This window comes from Patiria miniata, unplaced genomic scaffold (genome assembly GCF_015706575.1).
Source record: "Patiria miniata isolate m_02_andy unplaced genomic scaffold, ASM1570657v1 HiC_scaffold_12, whole genome shotgun sequence".
Taxonomy (NCBI): Eukaryota; Metazoa; Echinodermata; class Asteroidea; order Valvatida; family Asterinidae; genus Patiria; species Patiria miniata.
Genome location: NW_024037050.1, coordinates 6,340,258 through 6,365,629, shown reverse-complemented (window position 1 = coordinate 6,365,629; position 25,372 = coordinate 6,340,258). Strand labels below are relative to the sequence as shown.

General features: G+C 38.4%; 1 protein-coding gene across 2 annotated transcripts in view; it reads left to right on the top strand.

The window, feature by feature from the left end:
- LOC119746420 (CTD small phosphatase-like protein) overlaps window positions 1–24,174 on the top strand; it is a 30,312-nt gene extending 6,138 nt beyond the window's left edge. The window contains exons 2-9 of one of the 2 annotated variants that reach the window (XM_038223362.1): window positions 2,891–3,012; window positions 5,892–5,930; window positions 10,643–10,744; window positions 15,951–16,007; window positions 18,283–18,375; window positions 19,694–19,792; window positions 21,709–21,795; window positions 23,741–24,173. In XM_038223362.1, the coding sequence (XP_038079290.1) occupies window positions 2,891–3,012; window positions 5,892–5,930; window positions 10,643–10,744; window positions 15,951–16,007; window positions 18,283–18,375; window positions 19,694–19,792; window positions 21,709–21,795; window positions 23,741–23,878 (737 nt within the window). In that variant the 3' untranslated portion in view covers window positions 23,879–24,173. Of the gene's footprint in view, window positions 1–2,890; window positions 3,013–5,891; window positions 5,931–10,642; window positions 10,745–15,950; window positions 16,008–18,282; window positions 18,376–19,693; window positions 19,793–21,708; window positions 21,796–23,740 lie in introns of both variants that reach the window. The other variant, XM_038223373.1, reaches the window with a different exon arrangement.
- Window positions 24,175–25,372: the final 1,198 nt, after the last annotated feature.

The following is a 25,372-nucleotide window of genomic DNA, read 5'->3' as shown; positions in this document are numbered from 1 at the left end:
AGGAATAGCTAGTGGCTATACCGCCACATTTTGGGGTCATGAAGAAAAGCCCTGGGATGAAAGTACCAATGTTACATGATATTCTTGTGTGATTGTAGGATTTTGTTGAATTGTACTTGGGGGGGGGGGGGGGGGGGGAGAATTCCATACATGGACATCACTAATTTTTTCCTTGCAGTAACCTACATGTATCAGCCATCAGAAAGGGTATGTCCTAAAAAGTCAAATTTAGCATGGAAGATATTGAAGCATTTACTGAGAAAACACCTTGAATTTTTCAGACCAGTCTCATAGGGTTTGTGCGCAGGGTGTCAAGAGATGTCCAGGTATGGAACTCTTTTCCCTTTTTTCTAAAGGGCAATTCCATGGTTACTCACGTTACATTTTTGAAGTACTTTTGAGTTTCCTTGGGCTGTAATTACCTTACTGAAAAGGTTTGATAACTGTTATCCCCATGGTAGATAGAGTAGACCTAGAACTACCTAAGCACCAAAGATGACATCCAGAAAAATGTGTTATGTATGATAGACAAGATGCACAATATCGGTTACTCACGTTACATTTAACACAAGTTAAAAAACACTTGTATCCCTTGTTGTTTACCACAATATTCTGAAATTGAAAACTACCAGTAACTGCAGGGAATTGTCATAATCTTTGATGATAGTTAATGATAACCGAAATGCACAGTGTGAGTGTAGTAATGAGAGCAGTGTAAATCTGCAAGGTTCTTTCAACTACAGTTTAACATATCACACATGGTCATGTGCATGTGCTGTGTTCAATGACAACCTTGATTACCCTTTAGTGTGTGTTACCTTGTCAGGTAAGCTGGGCCATATTAGCATTCCTGTGGCTTGTGGTCAAGCCAACAGTAATGACTGTATTATGGCATCCAAGGTGACCACAACAAGAGACCGCCAATCTGTGAGTGCCTATGAACATGCATGTACATGTACAGTACATGTACAATGTAAATGTACCTGTGCACTACATGTACCTGTGTACGTACAGGTACATGTACCTGTGCACGTACATTGTACATGTACATGTACATGTACCTGTGCACGTGCATTACATACCAGTGCACTGAAGTGTTCAAGCACATGTAATGAAAATGGTCTACATGTAGTTATTGCAGCGTTGTAATAATGGCACATACATGTGCATGCTTCATGGTTGGATGACTGCGACTTATTAAACCATACCGGTATGATTAAACCAGCACGAACATGCACAGTACATTGTTAATGCATAAGGGTGTAATTCTGCAAATGGTCATTGCACATGGTAAGGCACTTCTTGCCATTTGCATGTACTTTGTATTGGTGCCCTTGGCGATTAGCCTTATGCATAGTGTTGGACTAGTCTTGTTCATAATAATGGGAGTAATTTCAGCAGGTGACAGAGTGCAGAATATAAATTATGTAATGTCAAAGCTGTCTGTTTGGGAGTTAACTCAGAAATCAAAATCACGTGGCTAGTTCAATTGTCAAGAGGGATGCTTTTCAGCCTTTTTTTTTGTGTATTCCCTGCCTGATACAATGGTTCCATCTAATTAAGCTCAGCAAGAAAGGGTTAATTTTGAACGGAGGATTTTTTTTTAATGGGAAGATGCATCTGAATTTACCTGCAGCTTGATGCCATGCATCGAACTCGGTTACAATAAAATTGAGGAAAAAATCTTCATGAAATTGTACGATTGCTAAATGTTATCCATGGCATGGAAATGTAGGTTATATCCCCCACCAAAAGGGCTGTGCTGATTAAACCAAATATTCAAATATTCGGTCATCATCCGAATGTAATTTTTTTTATTCAATTCAAATATTCGAAAATGCCAGAGTGCCGAGAGATGATTACAAAAAAAGTCCACTGTGTTCTTTAAAGTTCTAATCGTGTACATTACGTGGTTTCATTGTTTGTCAAATGCCACACTTGAATGGAATCCACATGAGCACAATTTTGACAGTTTTTGTGAGGACTATTAACTTAAATTTTGTCTCAAAAATCGGTCAAATATCAACCATTCCGCTACCTCTTCTTTATGTTGGTTTAATCAGAACTCTGTCAATTGTCAACAAAAGCGCGAGCGTTCAAATCTCGATGTTTAACTTGATTAACGCATTTCAAATATTTGAATATTCGATCAAATTCGAATTATTGAATACTAAATTATTTGAAAATGCACAGCCCTACCACACAAGGGGTAAAAAATATATTCCCCATTAGGAGAAAATTGGTGTGAACTGTGAAGTACATGAACATGTATGCATGGGAAATGCAAAGGATATAGTGCACAGTTGGCAAGTGGACTTGAACCTTGACCCTTTAATCACAATTTACATGCTTGAACTTTTGCCATCCCCTGTGATGGATGCACCGATGCAGAGAACCCTAACTCCTTAGGCCTTTTTGCTAGGATGTAGCCTCAATCCTGCAAAATCCTCCAATTGGCCTCATGGAAAAATAGCATATACATGTAGCCTCAATCCTGCAAATTCCTCCGTTGTTTCTTGAATATGGTCCATGGAGGGGTGACCACTGCCTGAATCCTGCAAAATCCTCCGGCTATGACTGTCAATAGGCTGAGGCAGAGGCAGTGGGAGGATGTCAAGTATATAATCAAGGACTAAATTTATGCATGGCTGAGCATAAACAACACAAGGTCTGGCCCAAGACCTTGACACAGTGTGTACTCCGAAATCAGCAACGCACTTGTAACCTCAATCCTGCAAATTCCTCCAATTTGCAAAAAGGATTTTGGAGGAATCAGGATTCAGGGCGGTTAGGGTTAAAATGGTTTTAAATCATGAATATTGATAGGATTGAGTTCTCTACTCATGAATAACCATATGACTGTTTTTGTCTGTTTGTCTTCTCCCTGTAGCACCAACGACAGCGAGGAAACCGAGGAGTCGCAGCTTACTTAGTTCATTCTTGTGTTGCTTCGGGTCGACGGGTCGAACGCCTCCCACCACAGTCCCACCTCCCGAAGAGAATGGACAGAAGGTACCCAAAACAATATCCGCTCATCGCTTTTTCTCGATATTGTTGAGTATAATTTTTTAAAATTGAAGCTTTGTTAGTTCCTTGTCAAGGCTGGTTGGTTGGTGGTCACAACATTGATGTGACAGTTGAGAGAATCTTTCTGGTCAGCAGTGAACACTGAAGTGAAGCAATCATTTGAAGTGATCAGCGTGGTTTTATTTTTTTGTAGATGGCAGTGTTTCTCATGAATGGCAAAGGGATTAACTTGTATTTCTTTTATTTGATTTAAAAAATTTTTTTTTTCATTAATTACATTCGATTCCCTCATTTGAAACATAATCTTGGGTTGATTCACAGTTGTAAAAAAAAAAAAAAAAAAAAATAGCCCAGGGTCCCTCTTTCCACCCAAAATAGTTCCTATCCAGTGCAAGCTGTGCACACCTCCACACTAAGTTGAAGAAGCTGAGTTTGGGATCTTCCCATCTCCCCTTCAAAACCCCACCCCCCCCCCCCAAAAAAAAAAAACCCCAAGAATATTTTCAGGCATTCTTGTTCACAAACACATGGTGTAAGTTGCACTCATATTCACTAAACCCTTTATGATCGGCAGTTTGGGTGTTATGTTAGCATACACACACACAACGTACAATCAAATATAATTGCACAAAATAAAGTACTCTGTGCCATTGTCAGCACTTGCACTATGTGTTGTACCCTTTTACATCCTGTTTTGCAGTTCTGCACTTGTGTAAATGTATTGTACGCATACATGTAGCATGCAGTTATTTATAGTTGTGTGTCAGTTAAATATACAGGGTGAGTAAAAAAAAAAAAAGAACCCCAAATGTCTGACCATTCTTTTAGTGAAGTTCTGCATGTAGCACTTTCAAAATCTAGGATACAAAAGCCCAATTCATAAGCTTTCTTTTAGTACAAGAATCATTCAAATCACTCATGTACTTCTCAAGTTATGGAGTTTTAAACACAACCACCGTTTTAAAGTTTTGTCCACGGATCACAAAAAAAGGTGTGTGTTCTTTCAGCAAAACAAAAACAATTCACACACATCCTTATGTGATATGTTTTCGTTTTGCAGAAAGAACACTGAACTTATTTGTGATCCGTGAACAGAACCTTAACCCTAACCCCCTAGGCCCTTGTTGCTTACAACCATCCTCAATCCTCCAAAATCCTCCAAAATTTTCCAAAATTTTGCAACTCCGCCTAAATTTTTCAAAATTGTCAGACAGTCCTGCCTCAAAATGCATTCATCCTCAATCCTCCAAAATCCTCCTCATCCCAAAACTTTGCACTCGTGTTTAAATGAAGGATAACCAACGCCAAATCCTTCAAATTCATCAGACAGTCCTGCCTCAAAATGCATTCATCCTCAATCCTCCAAAATCCTCTTGTGCTTCAATCACCATTCATCCTCAATCCTCCAAAATCCTCATGTGCTTCAATCACCATTCATCCTCAATCCTCCAGAATCCTCATTTGATTCAATCACCATTCATCCTCAATCCTCTAGAATCCTCCAAAACCGCCAGGAGGATTTTGGAGGAGTGAGGTGGGTTAGGGTTAAAGTGGCGGTTGTGTTTAAAACTCCGTAACTTGAAATGTACATGAGCGATTTGAATGATTCTTGTACTAAGCTTATGAATAGGGCTTTTATATCCTAGATTTTGAAAGTGCTACATGCAGAACTTCACTAAAACAATGGTCCCGACATTTGGGTTTCGTTTTTTTTTTACTCACCCTGTATTTATGTACTGTTTGTAGATTTGGAAACAGCATGTACATTGTACCACTACATACAAAAGGGGGTGCAGTGTGTGCAAATGTGAGCTTTTGTGCGTGTAAAAAAATCTTTAAAAATGTGTGGAGGTTTGTTAATTGTACAGCTCTGCGAAGCTGAAGGTTTCTCATTCATTGACCCAGTTTCATTATCCTGCTTAAAGGCAAGGTGTAAATAGTTTTTTTGAAGAAGTTTTCGTAGTTTTTACAAATTTTGAACAGAAAAAAAACAACGAATCTTAAACATACAATGTAGCATATGAAAAAGTCCTTAAAAATGTTTATCTTCATCCTAAAAGTAATTCAGTCTGGGCCTCAATCTGTTGCACGCATGCCTTTATGTACACTGTACATGTTGTACATTGAAGTCATATTACATGTGATAGAAATCAGTCGAAATGCAATAACAGATCATTGAAAGAGACCAAGACTTCTGGCTTTATCCTGCCAAGGAATATTGAATGTCTATTAAGTCACAGTACATATCAGCAGGAGCAAACATTTGCAATATTTTAAAAGAACAAATCATTCAGTACTTCAGGTTGACAATGTATGCTTGTAAATTGAAACAGCAAAAAACAAAAAAAATCAACCCTGACCTTCCCACAACCATCAAAATCCATCCCCCATTTTTTTTTTTTTTTTTTGTGGATTTTGGGGGGACTTGGTCCTGCAGGCCTGGTTTGACTAAATATTGATGTAGTATGATGGACTTGGGCCTGGAGGCCTGATTGATTTTTGGCAGACTTGGTCCAGTACTTAGTAAAAATACTTAGTAAAAGTACTCAGTACAGAGTTAGGGTTAATTCACCAAAAGTTCTTGGTGTACGAAAAGCGACGGGTTATTTCCATTACTTTGCAGGATTTGCAGGGCCAGTTTAGAAACCTGACGTATTTGTAGGCAGTTGCTAAAAACAAACTATGGCATTTAAAATTCTCCACATCCTTGTGAGCTCCAAAGCATCTGTTTCGCCAGCGCTTCTCTTTTCACTGCACACGCACATGTATGACTGTGTGCACGTACATGCTGTTCTCACTTGTGTTTGTCGTGGTTTTGCTGTGCTTGATTTCTTCAATTGTTGTGTCCCATTTCCTCATTTCAGCTGCATGAGCCTGCATCAAGCTATGCCCCTAGCTGCCCGGTAGGTGGTCCTTTTGTTGTTGTTTCCTTCTTTGTTTTACTCCTAACTCATTAAAAACAATTGTTGAGAAGGTGGGGGGTTGAGATACATAAAAGAGGACTTTCAAATTTCTCCCTGAAAAATAGATTTCATTTTTTAATTCAAATGAAAAAAAAAAAAATTGGCCCACGTTTACTTAAGTGAAATTACTACTTTACAAGTTCCAAATGATTTCTGGCTTGTTCCAAATCCATTCAGTTCCTATTGGGTAGACTGGTTTCCGCCCCCTGTCTGAATCGATAATGTTTGGAGCGGGAACTGGCATACCAGCAGGGTGGATTTGTTTGTGTGCAAAAGCAACCTGCAAAATAAAACCTTTTATTGAGAGAGATACAGATGTCCAAAATAGATGTGTTTTTTTTTCTGTTAAAGGTAGAGTGGACCATTTGCTGCTATCCAAAAAATAACCGACCAAATTATTGTTAGAAAACTTACCTTGTTTAGAGATAGTAATGACACTAAACTCGCTGTGAAATTATTCCTTCTGGAATGCTGTCATTTTGAAGAATACAATGAAGAAGGTCATTTCCAAAGATGTGTCAAGTGATTCATTTTTAGAAATTTAAATTTTTGTTATTTGGCGAATACCTCAATGGGTGCAATTGTTGACATGACGCACGCGCACGTGCGGTTGCTATTATCCGTCGGTTCAGTGTGTGACAATGTAGCTACAGTCAGATGAATGAGAATCATGTCCCGAATGCCGATTTCGAGATAGTGCCACGAGAGGTTGCAATTCAAAATATGACATGGCAACTTTTGAACTGAAAACGAGATCCAGAGTAATGTATTTTCTCAAAATAAACAGCATTCACAGAGCTTAAAACTTCATCGGGTTAGTAGTGAAGCATCCGTCTTTAGATGTTGAGCACTTCTGTTGTTTCTTTTAAAAAAGAATTAAATACAATTTACATAACGACAAATGGTCCATTTACCTTTTAAGATAAAACATAATTGCTTTGAAAATTCATCATATTGGCAATACATCATAAAGAAAACTGCCAAACAAAACTTAAGTGATTGAGACTATCAAGTTCGCTGTTTGCCAGATGTTTTTCTCGTGATAATATTCACATGACACATGAAGGGACCGTGTGTACTCTAAATCATATAATAGGAGTGTACTGTAAGCTTATCACTCTGCAACATCTGTTCCCATGCATTTTGAAATAAGATCTGTTGAAATTTGACAATTTGATGATCTTGCTACATAAAATTGGAGAATCCTAGATTAAGTGAATAGACCTTGGGTTTTTATTGATGGCGTATATTCCCCAGGGGCTATGTACAGTAATATGTCTTTGGGTTTTGTGGTTTGGTGGTTTGTGCAGTTTACTGGTAGTTCCCTGTAGACCAGCAGAGTTGCATGTGTCCTGCAATGTACTGTACATTTACATATTTTTGCAAAGTTGCTTGCTGTAGCATTCACATTGTCTGCTTATAAATACAATTATACACAATTTACTTTCAGTGATCTTAAAAACAAAGAAGAAATGCCTTTTGGAGGTGGAAGTTCGTTTCTTTTCTATTTTATGAAAAAAAGTGCATGTTACTCTTGTATTTAATGTATACCACTTTGGGACGTGAGATTTTTTACAACTCTGTGTAAGTAGTGGGAATACTTCAACAGTTTGGCTGCGACAGAGTTGTTGCTGTTGAAATTGAATCCCTCACTGCTACAAAATTACATTACCCCACAGCCCTGGGTTTGAATTCGGGCGATTCACAATGCAGTGCACCACCAAGAGTTTGCCATGGAGAGTCTATTTTTCAAGTTTACGGTCGACAAAACATGAACAATTTGAATGAGTGTCAGTAGACAACTTGAGCTAATTTGTTATAGCTCTGGGCACTGCGTTCTGCCGCCTTACAAAAAAACCCAATATTGATACAAAGAAAACAAAAGGGCAAACAGATACTAGAATCATACGCTTACGAAACTACTGACTGGAAAAAACTAACAATTTCAAATGTCTTGCACTGCGAATTTGTCGACCATATCCGACAATGCATTGGGAAAAATGAACTCTCCGTGGCAAAGTCTTGGTGGCGCACTGCATTGTGAATCGCCCAAATTGAATGTTTTATTCATACATGAACCAAATATTGTCAGCAGATATGTTTTACCACCCACACATGTGTGTACATATAACCCCTGTAGTTGGGTGATGAGAAGGGCTTTTCCCTTAATTAATCCTACAAAATCCTCCAAAACTTCAGACTTTTGAAGGGTTATGGTTAAAGTACAACATAGTTGAAGGCAACATTAGTATGAATGCAGTGTGTGTCTCAAAAACAAAAAGTCTGTTTGCAAGCAATAAAATCGTGAGACCACAGACTGCTGATGATGGAAGGGCTTCTTTGTATCAAAGATCGCCCTCAATTGCGCAGACATAATGTGTTTTACTATACATGTTTGTATACATGTTTGCATTCCCCTTGCTCTTCAAAAAAATGTTGTGGTTTTGTTTTTCACCTAACAAATTTTCAGTTGTTATGTTTTGTTTAAACGAAAAGGCTTTATTCTGATTTTGGGCGTCTGCAACCCTCTATAAAGGGAATTTCATTTTGCGCACAAGTGAACTCTCCCTGCGAGAGCCTAATTATTGTCTGGCAGCCAGTTATTCAATTTTTGTAAAGGAATAATTCAATAACTATACGTCGGTAGAATTTTTTGTTGGATGCCTCATTCAAAAGTGAATAACTTTTACATTTCTAGGAAAATAGCAATTTAAAAAAAAATATCTATATTTGAGGTGAAACTCGAAAATAGCGCGGGGAACACATTCCTTAAGGTATGGTTTATGTTGGCAGAGAATGGACTTGAACAGGTCTGCATCTTTTAACTGATAACATCACGCACTTTGTGTGGTTTCAATGAGATTTACACATGTATGCACTTGCCATTGTCAACAACAACCTAAAAATAACCCTTGTTTGTCACTCTGTACAATGTACATGTATGTATGTGTATTGTGTGGATAGCAAGTTTAAGTGAATTTACTGGTTCTACATGTACATGTCTGCGTGTGTGTATTTGATGTGGATCATCCTCTCAAAAGAAAATATGCCTCATGTTGACATGTGCTTTAACAGCAAAGACAAATTTAAAGACATGTCCATATAAAGGCTATCAGCTTCGGTCCAAAAATTGGGTCACCGGTATCAAATGAGCAAAAGGAGCTATGCCATAGCGATTTTTGGCAAGGTACATGTATGCAAATCTAGAGTTGGAAAATGTGTGATAGATTTGCAGTGTCAGCGGTGGCAATTTTTTGGGTGTTATCACTTTTATTTAATTTTTTTTTAACATGGCCGGCAAAATGCTCGTTACCAGATTTATTATATGTGGTAAGAAGCATTTTGGCCGTCATTTTTACAAAAAAGGTGATAGCACCCAAAAAGCTGCCACCACTGCAATGCTATCTCATATTTTCCAACTACAGGGGTGCATACCGGTACCTTGCCAAAAACCACAATGGCATTATTCCCCTCATTTGATACCGACCAAACCCTCATGCTGATGGCCTAATATCATGCTCATTCACTCAGTGATATGCGTGGGAGTTGCACCAGGCATACCATGTTTGATATCTACAAAGAAATACATTAAACTGGCCATCAAGGCCACACTGGAGAAATGCCCAGGACATTGTACATTGTGTTGCACTAGAGGGTGATAATTGCCAGTTTTGTGTGCTCTCTAAATGTACACATTGTGCATCCTTCTAATCTTTGATATTAACCGTCATCAAAGAGATTCCAGTGGTGAAGCATGGGCTTTTTAATTAGTTGTGCTATGTGCACACCCCCCCCCCCCCCCCCCTGCACCATGTGGAATGTGGAAGATCAGGTTATCACGACATGTCTGCGTTATAACGCTATTGGGGTCATACTGTTCAACACAGATGCGTGCCAAAATGCCGAAGGGTTATGTTATCTATGCATCAGTTTAAACAAGCAATTTGTATTAATTGTACATGTGTGAAGACTGATGATTGACATACGTACGTGTATACCGGTCAATGATGGAATCCATTGTACAACCATGCCATTTAAAAAAAACTTAATCAGGTGTTTGTATACTTTGTTCATAGCAAATCTTTTGTGCGTTAGGAAGAAGTGTTGACCGTTATTGATATGTCACATTCTGACATGTACATGTAGTTAACAAAAAATATTCTACCAGTTCTAAAGGTAACCTACATCATGCCTACATGTATGACCAGAATTCAGAAACTTTTCAGGGGAACTTTTCAGCGATAGACACTTGGAAATCCACATTATCTCAGTAGATGTATTTGTTTATGGTGTATATCGAGGACACACATGTGCAACATCATCGGCGAATCGAGGTCAGAAACCGAATCGAGGACTCCTCGGTTGGAAAACGTGTACAAAACCAATGAGAGCTTTTGCAAAAAAGTTAAGTACAAACAAAGGAAAAGGGAAGAGGAACAAAAGAAAATCCTCGATTCACACCATAAACAAACGAGCTAGTACATGTATGTGTACGTAATACCTGTATCATTGTGTTTGGCTTAATAATACCACCCACAAATGAGACATTGACGTATGGTACTACTAGACTAAAAGATGACATTTCTTTAAAATCATTTGTCTCTGCGTAGTCAATTTTTGTTTTAATCTCAACCGTTTGTTTCCCTCCACAGACGACGCACAAATACCTGTTGCCACCGTTACGACAAAGCGACGGCCATAAAAACTGCATAGTCATCGATCTCGATGAAACACTTGTACATAGTTCATTTAAGGTGAGGTGAACATTAAGATATATCTTTGTGCCTGGCCCTCTTTGGGGATTTCTTCTCCGGTAACACATACAGATGAAAGGCCAATTTCGAACTGATGCATTTTTGTATGAGATTGTATTTGGAATTCAATTACTTGTACATGTAGTGAAGTTAAAGAGTTAAAGGCATAGGATCATTTGCACTTATATCCCAACAGTACAACGTACCAAATTATTATCAAAAGCTTATTTGGGTTAGAGATCGTACTGTTACTAAACACAACATGAAACTATTCCATCTGGCTTGCTGTCATTCAGAAGAAATCAAGAAATGTAAGTAATTTCCAACGATCAGTGAATTGTCTTATTTTTGGAGTCAAAAGTTTTATTGACAAAAATCATGTTCCGCGAACAAAGGTTGTGCATAGTTTTCACTGTTTTCTCAAAATTTTAATATCCACTGAGCTGAAACTTCAACAGGTTAGGTTTTGAACATCCTTCTTTGGATTTTGAGTGGCGTTATTATTGGAAACGGACAAAATCCATGAAAAGCAAATGATCCTATATGCCTTTAAATTGTGGTGTTTTTTTTTCTCCAAAACATGTACCATGTATCACATCAATTTCCTCACTTTCCAATGTGTTTATACTGACCTTATACAATCTAGTGATTGATTCCCCTTGCTCCACATTTCACAGATAACTGTACAAAAAAAATATGTTTTTGCTATAGATACAAAAAACATGCACAGCAGTTTGTTGAAAAAGTTTTAAAAACAAATTTCTCTCTGAAAACCAGTGAACATCACATCGAATATGGACATCAATGTTTTGAACTACACGTACATGTACATGTACCTGTACCGTAGCCTTGAAATGAACTTTAACTTGTCACACTTTGGCAAACATCTCTGTCACTACCTATGGATGTGTGAAGTTAATTCCTATTAACAAATTACATATTTTAATCCAAATATAAATTCAAACCAATGCATTGGAAGCTCATGGTAAATACACATGTCCACTGTACATGTACCGGTGTGTACTGTAGGCCTACATCATGGGAAATTGTTCCTGGGCACACACATGCAGTGGGCCCTTTACATGCACAAAATGCACATGTACATGTATGCCAACAAGGCTGGTACTTTGCACTTTAAATATGATACAGCCCCATACTGATTGCATCCTAGTCTAACCATGAAGTGGCGGGAGACCGGTGACTCATGTTGCTCCCCTACATGTGTGTGAATGCTGCAAGTCCATGTACATGTACATGTATGCACTTTGTACTGTGCATGTACACTCAACCAAAACAGAAAGTCCCCCCCCCCCCCTTCCAATACCTTTTTGTCTAACTCACAAACTACTGAGCACCTCTCGCTCAAATAACAACGGATCAGTACAGAAATTCCTTAGCAATCCAGCCATACTCTTTATTTGGCCCAAAACAGTGATAATGTACATACGAATTTATGCAATTTATGAGAAATGATGCCGAAAGCGCTGCACTTTTGTAAACGTGCACGTTGTGGTTCACACTCACCTTGCACGTATACAAAAGTGCAACTTTTTTCCGGTACCATTTGTTATAAATTGCATAAGTTAAAGTTGGTCATTATTTTGTTGGCTCATTCCATTTAATAGTTTTTGCTATTAAATTATAGATTGAACTTTATTGTATGCAATCCGTGTGCATCTGAGTTGCTTAGTTTTTGAGAAATTCAGTTCCAAAGTTATTCGTCACTTCGTGAAACAGATTTTTATCATGTTTATCCTATGTTATACAACGCGCGTAATAGTGGCCGTGTGCCAGATGCGGAGATACGCCGGTTCGTGAAACACTAAATTCCAATTTTCCATGTCGACGCTCCTTTTGTGACGTCATAGCACTATGGGAATTAGTGTAAAGTGGCGTATCGGGATACGCCACTTCGTGGTGCAGCATTTTTCATTTTTTAGAGATACGCCACACAGTCTAATTAGCGTTCTTAGTTAATTAGAACTCCGATCGGAATAAAACTTTCTGAGAATGAGCACTTTGATGAAATAATAACGTTAATGACAAAAACTCAATTTGGCAAAAAATCGAGATACGCCGGTTCGTGATGTGACCAACGAATTCTTCCCGTCTGTGCCTCTGTCCTTTCACTCCTCAACCCACACCATTCAGTATAATCCGTCGACTAGACACTCTAGAATAATTCCTTGGCTGAAAACATAAACGAATCAAGAACTGAAGAAAAGAAATCTTTGGATCAAAATAAGTGCACCTCAAATGCCATTGCGGTTGTTTCCTGTTGGAATTGTACTGATTTGGCAAATTGTTCTTCAGGCCCCAGACGCCCCAACAACTCTAATATATGTCATTGCCACCCACACAGTATTCACTCTGATTTGTATCTGCCCTGTTTTTGTTGCTGGTATCAGTTTCAGATTTCACGCCACATTTACGTACATGTGCACGTATGTACTATATTGGTACATGTACTTCTGTTATTCAGGTGCAGTGCATGTTTTAATTTGTTGTTTTCATGTCTGTTTTCATCTGCAGACTTTGTCGGCATTAATTGTAAACAGGGGGATATACATGTATGTTCATGCTTATGGTCTGGTACATGTATTGGCATTTTACGTATGGTTCCCTCCACAACGTGTACATACCGGTATGGAGGTGTACATGTACATGTACATGTACACGTACACATGTTCTGTATGGTTCCCACCACAAAACTGTGTTTGTGTGTGTATCTAATATAGATATTACATGTACATACATGTACATTGAGGTGTATGCACATGTGTATACGTACCGGTACATGTACATGTGTAAATACCTATTTACATGTCTCCAATTGTCCATGTACATGTACAGGTACATGTACTGCACATGCCTGCTCATCTTCATGTACATGTATGTACATACATACATGTACCTAAACATGTACATGTATGTACCGTTACATGTACCGTTACATGTACCGGTACGTGTATTGCACATGTACGTGTATTGCACATGTACGTGTATTGCACATGTACATGTATTGCACATGTACATGTATTGCACATACATGTATTGCACATGTACATTTTGTAGCATTCATACAGACAGTTATGTGCTGTACTTTTAACAGGCCCTTCATGTAAATTATCCTTTTGCAAATTTCTACGTGTACATAAATTACAAACCCGGCCTTTTAGCTAGTGCAGTGTAACTGTAAACATGTCACATGTACATGTACATGTACTATACGTTGAAACTACATGTAGTTCATCACTATTTACCATCGTTCAGTGATAACAGGTCAATGTTCAATATTTCTCACTGAACGTATTTGGTATATAAACACCCAACACCATACATGCCATATGCGAGCAGTACTTACAAAACGTTATCAATCAACGATTAGAACTGACGTCATGGGCTCCAGTATTTATTAGGGGGAAAAAAAAAGCAGAATTTAATTATTAATTTAGAATGTTGAGAACCTGTACATAAGTCAAACGGAAGAAATTTCAGACGGTGGCAAGATGACATGTACTTGTACCTTACCATTGGAATGTGGGAGCTTTGCATTTACAAAAAGAGTATAGAAAATGGTACAAAAAGCAGTCTTTTGATCCGATTTACAGACCTGGTATTAAATCACTCTGCCGTGTCTTGGTGCATTTTATCATCATAGCTGACAATTCCTCATGAAATGCTACCTTGTACATTGTACACGTATGTAAGTTAAAAAATGAAAATCACCATTCTGCAATTTGTCAATTTGTGTAAAGATAGATTTGTCTTTATGGAAAGCATGTTGCTCTTATCTAGAATTCCTATTTTGATGGGAACTCAATAACCCTAACTCCCTAGGCATTTTTGCTAGGATGCAACCTCAATCCTGCAAAATCCTCCAACTGCCTCCTTGTAAAAATTGCAGCCTCAATCCTGCAAAATCCTCCGTCATTTCTTGAATGTGGTTATTGAAGGGGTGGCCTAGATTAGTATAATCTAGGCCTCTAAATTTGTGCATAGCTTAGCATAAACAACACAAGGTCTGGCCCAAGACCTTGACACAGTGCATCCTCCAAAATCAGCCACATACTTTTGCCATATAGCCTCAATCCAGGAAAATCCTCCATTTTGCAAAGAGGATTTGGGAAGGTGAGGGTTAAAAAAAGAAGAAGAAGAATTTTAAAATGTATGTATTATATTTTGTACATGTATCATACCGGTACATGTACATGTAGAAGACATTTTTTCTTGTTTTTGCACTGAACACAATCACATACTTTTGTTCAATCAATATATTATTGATTTTTTTTCTTCTTCTAACAGTTGCTGTTTACATGTGAAATATTTCATCAAATTTGATTTGTGACCACGCAGTGGCACTCCGCTTAAATGGATAAATATTAAAATGACCACTCAACAAATTATTTATGTTGATTGAACATGGACATGTACATGTAGTTTCTACTCTGTTGTCTATTACTTAGGCCAAAAATATGAATGATTAATAACAAGTGTATTATTGAAGAGTTTAAATATGGACATTGATATGTACATGTACATGTACATATACATATGTTTGACAATTACAAAAATGTAACATGTTGGGGGGCCTACTGACTCAAAAATCTGCACTAACATGTACATGTAGGGCTGATGTATATGTATAGTACTTACAACACAAATATAAAGATCTGTTGAATTGCCAATACTGCTCATGTACATACATGTACATGTACAGTGTACATGTATGTGCAAATTTTTCACCTGTATGAAAATAGGACATGTGACAAAAATACCATTTAACAGAAAAAAAAATAATAATTGACGAGTTGAAGGGGATACAATTTGAAGGCAAAGAAAGTTTCGCCACTATTTATTTCCCATATGAAATAACACAAGCATTTTAACATGTCTTCAAATTGTACAAATGTACCATTTTTCCGTGTGGTCAATTTCAAAACAAGAGATACAAACATGCGTATGTGTGTAAACATCAGATAAATGGTGCACATTCCCCTTTTGTTAAAAAAAATAGTCGCATTTTCTATTTGAACACAATCTAATAAACACATACATATCGCAAATACTGCATTTTCTACATTACGTAGACTCGTGCTTTCTTGTCGCCTCTGAGCAGTAGCAAATATAATTCGCATCTGTCCAGTTGCCAGTTCATGAATAATTAACTCTAGTTTCTTGATGTGTGTGTGTTTTTTCCTTGCAGCCCATTAGCAATGCAGATTTTATTGTTCCTGTAGAGATTGACGGTACGGTCCATCAGGTAAGAAAAGGCAGAATTGCCATCAGAAATTTTAAAAATAATGAAGATAAAATTTGGCCTGATTGTAAAAAAAAAAAAATTGGCCTGATAATAAGTAAAGTCAAATTTAAGTACTGTACGTGTACTTAATTCCTTATCATAATTTAAAGCATTCGGACAGACATACTCTGTTAAGATACGGATACAAGTGTTGTTGCATAGACTTACATGTATCCAGGGACCTTAATTAGAATCCATTACTGATGCACAGGTTGTACATGTACGTTATGTGCACCCAGTTGCCCTTAACCAGGCATGAGATATTTCAGGACTTCTGTCTGAAATCAGACTTTTTGAATCTGAGAGAAAGATATTATTAGCATAGAAAGGTGTGCATCTTTCAGACATTTCATAAATTTGCAGACTTTTTTTTTTTTTTTTTTTTTTTTTTAACATGCATTAGCAGCGGAATCTTGTTTCAAGACCCCAGAAATTACGCACATGTGCTCTCTGTTTGCTCAAAATGTTTAAGTATCCACTGAGCTAAAACTTCAACAAGTAATAGTTGTTATAAACCCTTCTTAAGATTTTTGAGCAAGTTTAAAACAAACAACAAAATGCACAAAGAAGCAAATGGTCCTGTTTACCTTTTAGGTATCAATCCAAGTTTTGAATTGGATCACTGGATGACAGGACATGTTAATTTGACATTTTTGAGATCAGTGTTGCACAGAGCTTCGTAAAATTGAAGCTTCTGTCTTTGCCGCCGACAACAGCTGCAGAACATTGCTCGCTTTGCACCGTCGCACTCACAGCTACCCTTGGTTGTGACATTTCCAGCTTGGACTGTGCAGAACTTGCTGGTAGAAAATAACCTATCCAACGACCTGAATTTATTTAGCGATGTGACCTGTCTAGCTTATTTTATTGGTCCAGCTGTTGACACGAATTGGAATTGATTTCCAACAATTTCTAGGTCTTTTTTATAATGTGAGAGTGATTTTATGCAGTGCTGGACAACTTTAACATACATGTACACTGTAATACCCTTTATCAAAATCGGGGTCTGCGGGTAATTTTGCAGGTTGAGGGGTTCGATTCCCGCCTGGGGGCTGTGGTGCGTGTGCCCTTGGGCAAGGCACTTTGTCACTCATAGCGTCTCTTCGCCCAGGAGTAGATTGGGTACCTGTGAGGGCAGAGATGAGTATTGCGGTTGATTCTAGCTGCTTCGCGCTGAAATGGCATAATCTGAGCTGTATACTCCCCAGGGAGCTGAGATTGTCTTTAGAATGTTTCATGGGCCCAATGAGCAGGGTAATAATGATGTACCTAGCGCCTTGAGCACCAATACTGGTGGATATAATATACATGTGCGCTTTATGTACACATTATTATTATAATAATTTTTACTAATTGTAATATCTTCCCTGCACCAATGTTCCTGTATTTGCATATAAAACCTTAACAATTTGACTGTAAAGTGAATTTTTTGTTAATGTTACTATACATGTACTTGATCACTGTTTGTTCATGTATCGTTTAAATTATTTAGGCGGAGCATTTAGGAAGAAATATAGCAATAAGTGAATACAGTTTTTTAAACCCAATTCTTAATTTCTTAAGCCCGGTTCATACTTCACGCGAAAGCATGTGCGAAGCGAAATTCATGTCGTCAACAATGGTAGACGCGCTTCGAATGTATTGTTGACATCACGAATTTCGTTTCGCTTTCGCGTGAAGTATGAACCGGGCTTTATTCACCACCACAGCTTGTTAACAATACCCTTGCCAAATATTGTCTGGATTAATTAAAGCTTGAATAGGCATGCGTTGTCAGCAATGACCAAAGATCTTCAAAAATGTTGCTGATTTTTTTTTTTCCAACTTTCCCAACATGGGAGGATTGCAATACTCTATTCCCCTTTCTGCACTTTTCTACCCCCCATTTTTTTAATCCCCCCATTTTTTTTATTCGTGCGCTGCTGTTAAAGTTGCCAATCACAAACGTTAGCCAAACATTAGATGTACAGTGTACCAGTACCTGCAAATTTTCAAAGTATCGACTGATTTTGAACTTTGTCCAGAGGTGCATATTGTAAATTTAACGATACCTGCACAGTTAACGATTGTGTTCATGTTGATGCTTTCATACAGAGTAACTCATTGCCTGTGTAATTAAAATAAGCAGTGCAATTTGCTGTTAACAGTTTTTTTTTTAACAGTTAATGAGTATTCTGATGGGTTTCATTTACAATACATTAAACTCTAATTGATCTTGTTTTCCATTTCTTGGTAGGTGTACGTTTTAAAGAGACCGCATGTGGACGAGTTTTTAAAACGAATGGGCGAGCTCTACGAGTGTGTTCTGTTCACTGCAAGTTTAGCAAAGGTAGGGTTGCAAGTGTTTTTATGTTGTCTGTCTGAAGGCGATAAATAAAAAGATTCCGTGTAGCTTTTTCAGTCATGGTATATCTGAAATTGTACCACGGAAAGGGCCTGTCTGTCACAAGCTTGCGAATGCTGGGAATTCACAAAAGTTGAACACATCTCAACTCTGGTCAATTTACACAAAGACGTTTCTTCACTTGAAAATGCGTCACATGTGCATTTGTGTGAAGTACATTTACGAACGGCTTTTAAGCCGCATTTGTCTGTACTTGTATGGCTCATGCATGTGTATACAGATTTAAAATGAATAAATTAAAAATAGATTTCATTACTTTCACTGATTGGACGTATAGCGATGTAGCTCTCTATTTTCTTATGTTTATACATCTCACAAGTAAAGCTTACTAATTCAATTGATATGTAAGTGCTGCCAAAATTCAGGAAATGATTACCATAGTAAAACAGTTCGATGGAAAATAGCCATACTCAAGAACATACATCAAGGGTGTTAATCGCTTCTCAAAAGTGTGGGGGGGGGGGGGGGGGACATACCTCGATCGGCACTAATGCGAGCACAAGCCCTAACGGCGTGGGCTCCGGGGCCCGCTTAAAGGGCCTCGGAAAATTGTTGGATTCTAGATGCTCTGTGGTGCAATTTGAGGCAATTTCTGACCACTTAAAACAATTTTTGTGAGCAAAAGATCATCTTTTAAACATTGTTTTCGAGTTTGGAGTCATTGAATCAGCTATTCTGAGCTGTAGAATCATTATGTTGGCTACAATTTTTATTCAGGGACGAAAATAGTGGTCGGGGGACTTGTCATTCCCCCCCCCCCCCCCCCCACCGATTGACCCCCATGACATACATGTATACAGCCTTAACACGATGTATCTCTCATCCAAAACCAAAAAAATTTTCAGATGATGTATTATTGCTTCAACCACTGATTCAACAGTGGCGACATAATTGCAATAATTTTATACTCGGACAGAAAATACCCACTTAAAGTTTATATACAACATTTGCTTTTGCTGTAATTTCAGAAATGGATGGATTTGGGGTTCGCTTTTTATTGCAATCATTGTTACACTGACCTGTTTAAAGTTTTGTTTTCAAAGATGATGGAAAAACCAAGAAAAAAAGTGCTGTTCCTGTAGTCTGGTTCCCTGACCCTACTTCAGACAAAACGCATCAGGGAATTGTCAGGTCAGGGAACCAGACTAGCTGGCTTGCACCCGTTCTCGGATGTGTAACTGAAAGCAATGTGTATCTCCCATACTGACTGATCCACCTTTTTTTTCTTTCTTTGACTTAACAGTATGCAGATCCCGTAGCTGATCTCCTGGACAAGAGCAGTGTGTTTAGGTCACGGCTCTTCCGAGAATCCTGCGTGTTCCACAGAGGCAACTACATCAAGGTAGGACCACCACAAGTCAGGGACGACATAAGTCAGGGACAACATACATGAACGGTGGCCCTGGGGTCTCTATTTTCACTGCTAACATGAACACAGAAACTGCCAAAATACAGCCCTTGAGTCATGAATAATTTTGTTTTTATTTTACTGTATTTTTTTTACACGTGGAGAAACTTAATGCATCAACACAGGACAAGAGACCACTGTCTACTGGATTCTTCTTTAACCCTAACCTTCCCAAATCCATCAAAATCCAATCCCCCATTTTGGGGATTTTGGTAGGCAAGCCATGAGTACCAAGTCCATCAAAATCCACCTACATGTATAGTAGTGGTGGTCTTGTGGTGGATTTCAGCGGATTTGGTCCTAAAGCATTATGTGAAGCAGGGTCAGTGATGGCATTGGGCAGACTTGGTCCAGTACTTTATATAGTAAAAGACACTAGGGAGCTACCTAGGGTTAATCTCAAAAGATCGTGAAAAATATCTCAAATGTGACCCTCGAGTACAAAACCGGTCACTTGGACCAATTTTTATACCCGGAATTTTGGGCACATTGGAAAGGACATTGAATATAAGCTTTCCAATGATCTATAGAATACGGAAATCGGGCAAAAGCTGTCAGAGTTATAGTAATATGTTTTCAGTTCCCAATTCCCAGGCCTCAGAAAGTTTTTAAAAATTGAAAAATTTGTCTTTAAAAATTCCAAAATCAACTCCTCAAGAAATTCACAAACTTACACTTCATTGAAAGTGAAATATATTCGTTATTGTAGCTTTTAACGCCTAAATCTGAATTCGGATAATTTTTGCCTGTACATTGTTTTCTAGGCTGTACATGTATCTAAAAAAAATGGCAGTAGGACCTCCAACTGGTTTTGTACCGGAGGGTCACAAATATTAATATTAATTCCTTAATTGTTTTCCCCTCACAAATTGTACCTCTTCCAAGCCTGGTGTAATAATTACAGAGTGTTTGTGTGGTAACCCTGGCCACTTGTTTACTTTGCTCATGAGAAACCCCATGCATTATGTACAGCGGTTAAGGCTGGCCTTGAAACCGCAGTCAGGAAATGGACCAAGCAGGTTCAATATCCTGTGTGATAGACTGCCTATCAGATACTGTGCTGATGCACTGAAATGATGTGGCTAGTCATAAAAAAAACCCGGATACTGACAGAAGTAGACAGGTGGATTGGCTGTGAAAGGACTCTAGAGGGCTCACTCTGGCTTAAACATGCATTCCAAGTGCTAATTAAGAGTTTCGCCTCAAAGAATTGCTGTTTTTCTAATAGTATACAATTTATTCACTTTTGAGAGAGACATTGAACGAAAAAAAATCCACGGATGTTTAGTTATTAAATTATTTCTTCACAAGAATCAAATTGTTGGCTGCCAGACAATAATGCGGCTCTCGTAGGGTGGATTTGTGCGCAAAATAGAGGGCACAGACCCACAAAGTCGGAATAAGGCGTGTTTTTTTTGGGTTTTTTTCCTTTTTGGCAGGGGTGGGGGGGAGGGTTGCACCTGTCTAGAATCACAACAAATCCTAGGACTTAATTGGAGATTAAGTCCTAGTGGTTAGTGTTTGTGACTCATAATGATTATCATCCACCTGCTGCCAATATGCTGTGTCCTTGGGCAAGCCACTTAACTCAATCTTGCCTCTCTCCACCCTGGAATACGGTTGATACCATTATTTGTGGAGTAACCATTTTATCCATGGGAATAGAAACATTCTCGATCATTTCCAAACAAGGGAACCTGAAGTAAACACGGCCAAGTGAGCCATTTGACGTAATTTAGAATAGATTTTTCTTCTTTCAACCAGTCAAAAATGTTCCCCTCTTTGTCAGGTGCCCATGGATAAAACTAAAATTGTAAATTTACTAACTCTGTTCGTTCTCTCTTGTTCAGGACTTGAGTCGACTGGGCCGCAAACTAGAACGAATCATCATTGTAGATAATTCACCCGCATCTTACATCTTCCATCAAGACAACGCGGTAAGAATAACACAAATTTAATATCATTTGAGGTGGAAAAATTCCTCTTTTTTTCTACTCGAGTTCTCCCCAGTTTAAAAAAGATTGATATTTTTTGTCGAACACCTTGAAAATCGAAACCATTCTGATACCTGAGACAGTTTACCAATTCCTATTGGTCGAGATCCCGTCATGTGGGTGGTTTTAAAATGCCAGTAAGTGACCGCTGCGTTCTGTGCCACACGCGCAGTCATGCCAGTTTCCATATCAGAAGATGTTTAGCCCTACGCGCGTGAGGCGTTAACACAAAACATGAAGCAAAATTATTAATAAAAATGGTTGGAAATTTATGAATGTTCGACTTGTTGTGAACTTTTGACCTAAAGGAATTCATGAATGGGAATAAATATGTGCTTGCTCGGTATTAATCAGGTACGTTTAAAACGTACTTGTTTAAAACCAGCCAAGCACATACATGTTTGTATTCCCTTATTAAAAATTGAGATGTATTCGTGATGTTTGTCCTAAAATGAGTCAGTACAAATCCACTTCAAAGTCCGCATTGCAAATACTTAGGTAATTGGCAGACATCTTGGGGTGTTGATTACATGTAACTACATTGAAAACCAACAGGCATGTTGTATATAGAGGGCAGGGTTTTGATTTATTGAGGGAAATTTTGTGGTAAAACCACGATGAAGACGACAGAATGCAACTCAAAAATGAAGATGGCGAGCACCGTGATGCACCGTGAGCGCATGAAACTGCGTCGATTCGTATGGATTCAACTGAAAACGCATACAAAAATCACATTTTTTCCCCGTAAGAAACTGTTCAAAATTACAAGAAATGGTTCAAAAGTACTAGAAATGGTGTAATTAGAATTAAGAGAACTCTGCGTAAGGTTGAACATGTCATTTTATAATGATAAAAAACACCCTTGACTCTAATTTGACCAGAATTAAAAGAGGGGCCCGCAACATACGTATTCCTCGCACTGCAAGGAAAGCAGGAGATAAGGCCCTCACTGTGGCAGGTCCAAGAATCTGGAACTCCATCCCACAATCAGTTCGATGCTCCACCTCAATAGATATGTTTAAATCCTCACTTAAGACCTACCTGTTCACTTGATTCATGTTAATGTTCTTTTTGGGTTTTTCCTACTATCAGAGGTGTCCGTGGTTGCGCTTTGTAACCTTTGGAAAAGGCGCGTTATAAATGTTATTATTATTATTATTATTATTATTAACTACACAGTCGTTGGTATTGCGACATATGTATGGTGTACTGCGATCGTGGTAAAATGTTTTCCAGCATTGGAGCAAAAACCCATTGGCATCCCTGCAACTACTGTTGCAACTGAGTCCATCTTAAGACTGGTCACTAATAAAATGCGGGTCATTCACAAGCACAGTCCGAAAAGTGACCAAAAAATAGCTCACGACGTGTTTTGGGACCAGATGGCTAGTGATTAACATTTAATTGACTCGTGATTTGTTTGTGATTCACTCTTAATTGACTCGTGATTTGTTTGTGATTCACTTTTAATTGCCTCGTGATTTGTGTTGCAATTGAGTTGTGATTGACTTGGGATGGGTTTGTGATTGACTTTTGATTGAGACTTTGTGTGGGGAGTGTGGCCTAGTGGTTAGGGTTTGTGACTCATGGTCAGAGGGTCAGTGGCTCGAATCCAGCTGCTGGTCATAGGTTGTGTCCTTGGGCAAGCCACTTCACCCCTACTTGCCTCTCTCCACCCAGGAGTATAAATGGGTACCTGATTTAGCTGGGGAGTAACCTGTGATGGACTAGCATCCCATCCAGGGGGAGTAGAAATATTCTTAGTCATTTCATGCCACTAAAACTGGAGATAAACGCCGGCCTGATGGGCCACATTGGCTTGTGACAGACTTTCCCTTCATACTTTTTATGATTAAGACTGATGTTCACTTTGCGCCCGTATCCACAGATCCCTGTGTCATCGTGGTTCGACGACATGGGCGACAGGGAACTCTTGGATGTCCTTCCGCTTCTAGATCGTCTCGCCAAAGAGGACGACGTCTACAAAATCCTCCGAAGGGAAAACCACAACCATATAGTTGCATAGCACCCTCTCAATAGGTTGCTGTCTGTTTTTTTTTTTTTTTTTTTTGGGTTCCGTTTGTTTTTTATAAAGCTCTACAGTATTTTGTAAATGAATCAGATTGAATAGGGAAGTGGGGTGTTTTTTTTTGGGGGGGGGGGGATTTACTCGACATGAAATAGTTGTAGGGTCCTGTATGCTATTTATAACTACAATCATGGCACAAGTCAACCTCGTCCCCAGGGTGTCGAACAGAACGCGCCCATCACTACCTGCTCTCTCACCCTGGTATTGGATCATTTGCATGTGCAAGATTTTTGAACACGTATGCAAATGAGGAATAGTCTGGTGCCTGGATATGCGTTACATTAGCGTTTGTTTTTGTATACGGTGTATGGGGTAAAATCAGAGTCAATTTGTCGCAGCGCGAGCACGGCATGAGTTACGAAAACATAATTTTTTTTAAAATTAAACTGTTACAATCTTCTCGAGACAATATGCGGTATCACATTTCATATTATATGAACAAATTGGAAAGGAAATAAGTATTTTTGAGAAGACGTGGACGAATGATCGCGAAAACACGCACTGCACGTTGTGAATAATAACACCAAGTACACGATAAAAATCCATTACTAGCCAATTGCAATATCGAATCAGGATACAGGAAAAAGTTTTCAATCCAGGGCTTACTATTGGAAACCAGGTTGGAAATAAAGTAAGCACTGGGGACGAGGTTGGACACAAGTGTTTTTGTACCTGCCCATTGTGTATGCTGTTATTTGTTTTTCAGTGGCACAGATTGTGAAACAAAGCATACTTTGTTTCCTAATTGAGTTGTAGAGTCCCCCTGCAGAGTACCCTCGTCCTTAAAGGGAATATACAACATTTGCAAACATCGAAAAATAAAACTACCAAGTTTTTGCAAAATACCTTAATAGGACGTTGGTAAATGACAGTCTAAAGCATCCTGTAAAATTATGGCACCTGGTATACTGTCATTTTCAAGAAAAGTGGTATTTTTGTATCAATTTCCAACGCTGATCGGCCGATCAGCGTTGGAAACAACTGGCTTTTTTTCAAATACTGGCCCCAATTGACTATTGCACTTGTTTGCAATCGATTACAAACCTATGAACGGGTACAAGCCAGCTAGACTGGTTCCCTGACCTTACAATTCCCCAATGTATGTAAACTGCTCTGTTTCTTCTTATATGGAGTCAGGGAACCAGACTACAGGTAAATGATCGTTTTTCTTGGTTTTTATAGCATTTTCGAACCCAAAACCTCCAAAAAGTCAGTGTAACTATATTTGCTTTATATTTCCAATCCCCCAATTCCATCCATTTCTGAAAATTACAGCAAAAGCAAATGATGTATATTCCCTTTAAATATCTCTTTCCTCATAGCAAAAATAAAATTGACTAAGCCCACTGACATCCGTAATTTGCAAAGAATGCATAGAGAATTTTTTTTTTCCAGTATCTGAAGTGATTTGCTTGGAACCTTAAAGGTTTT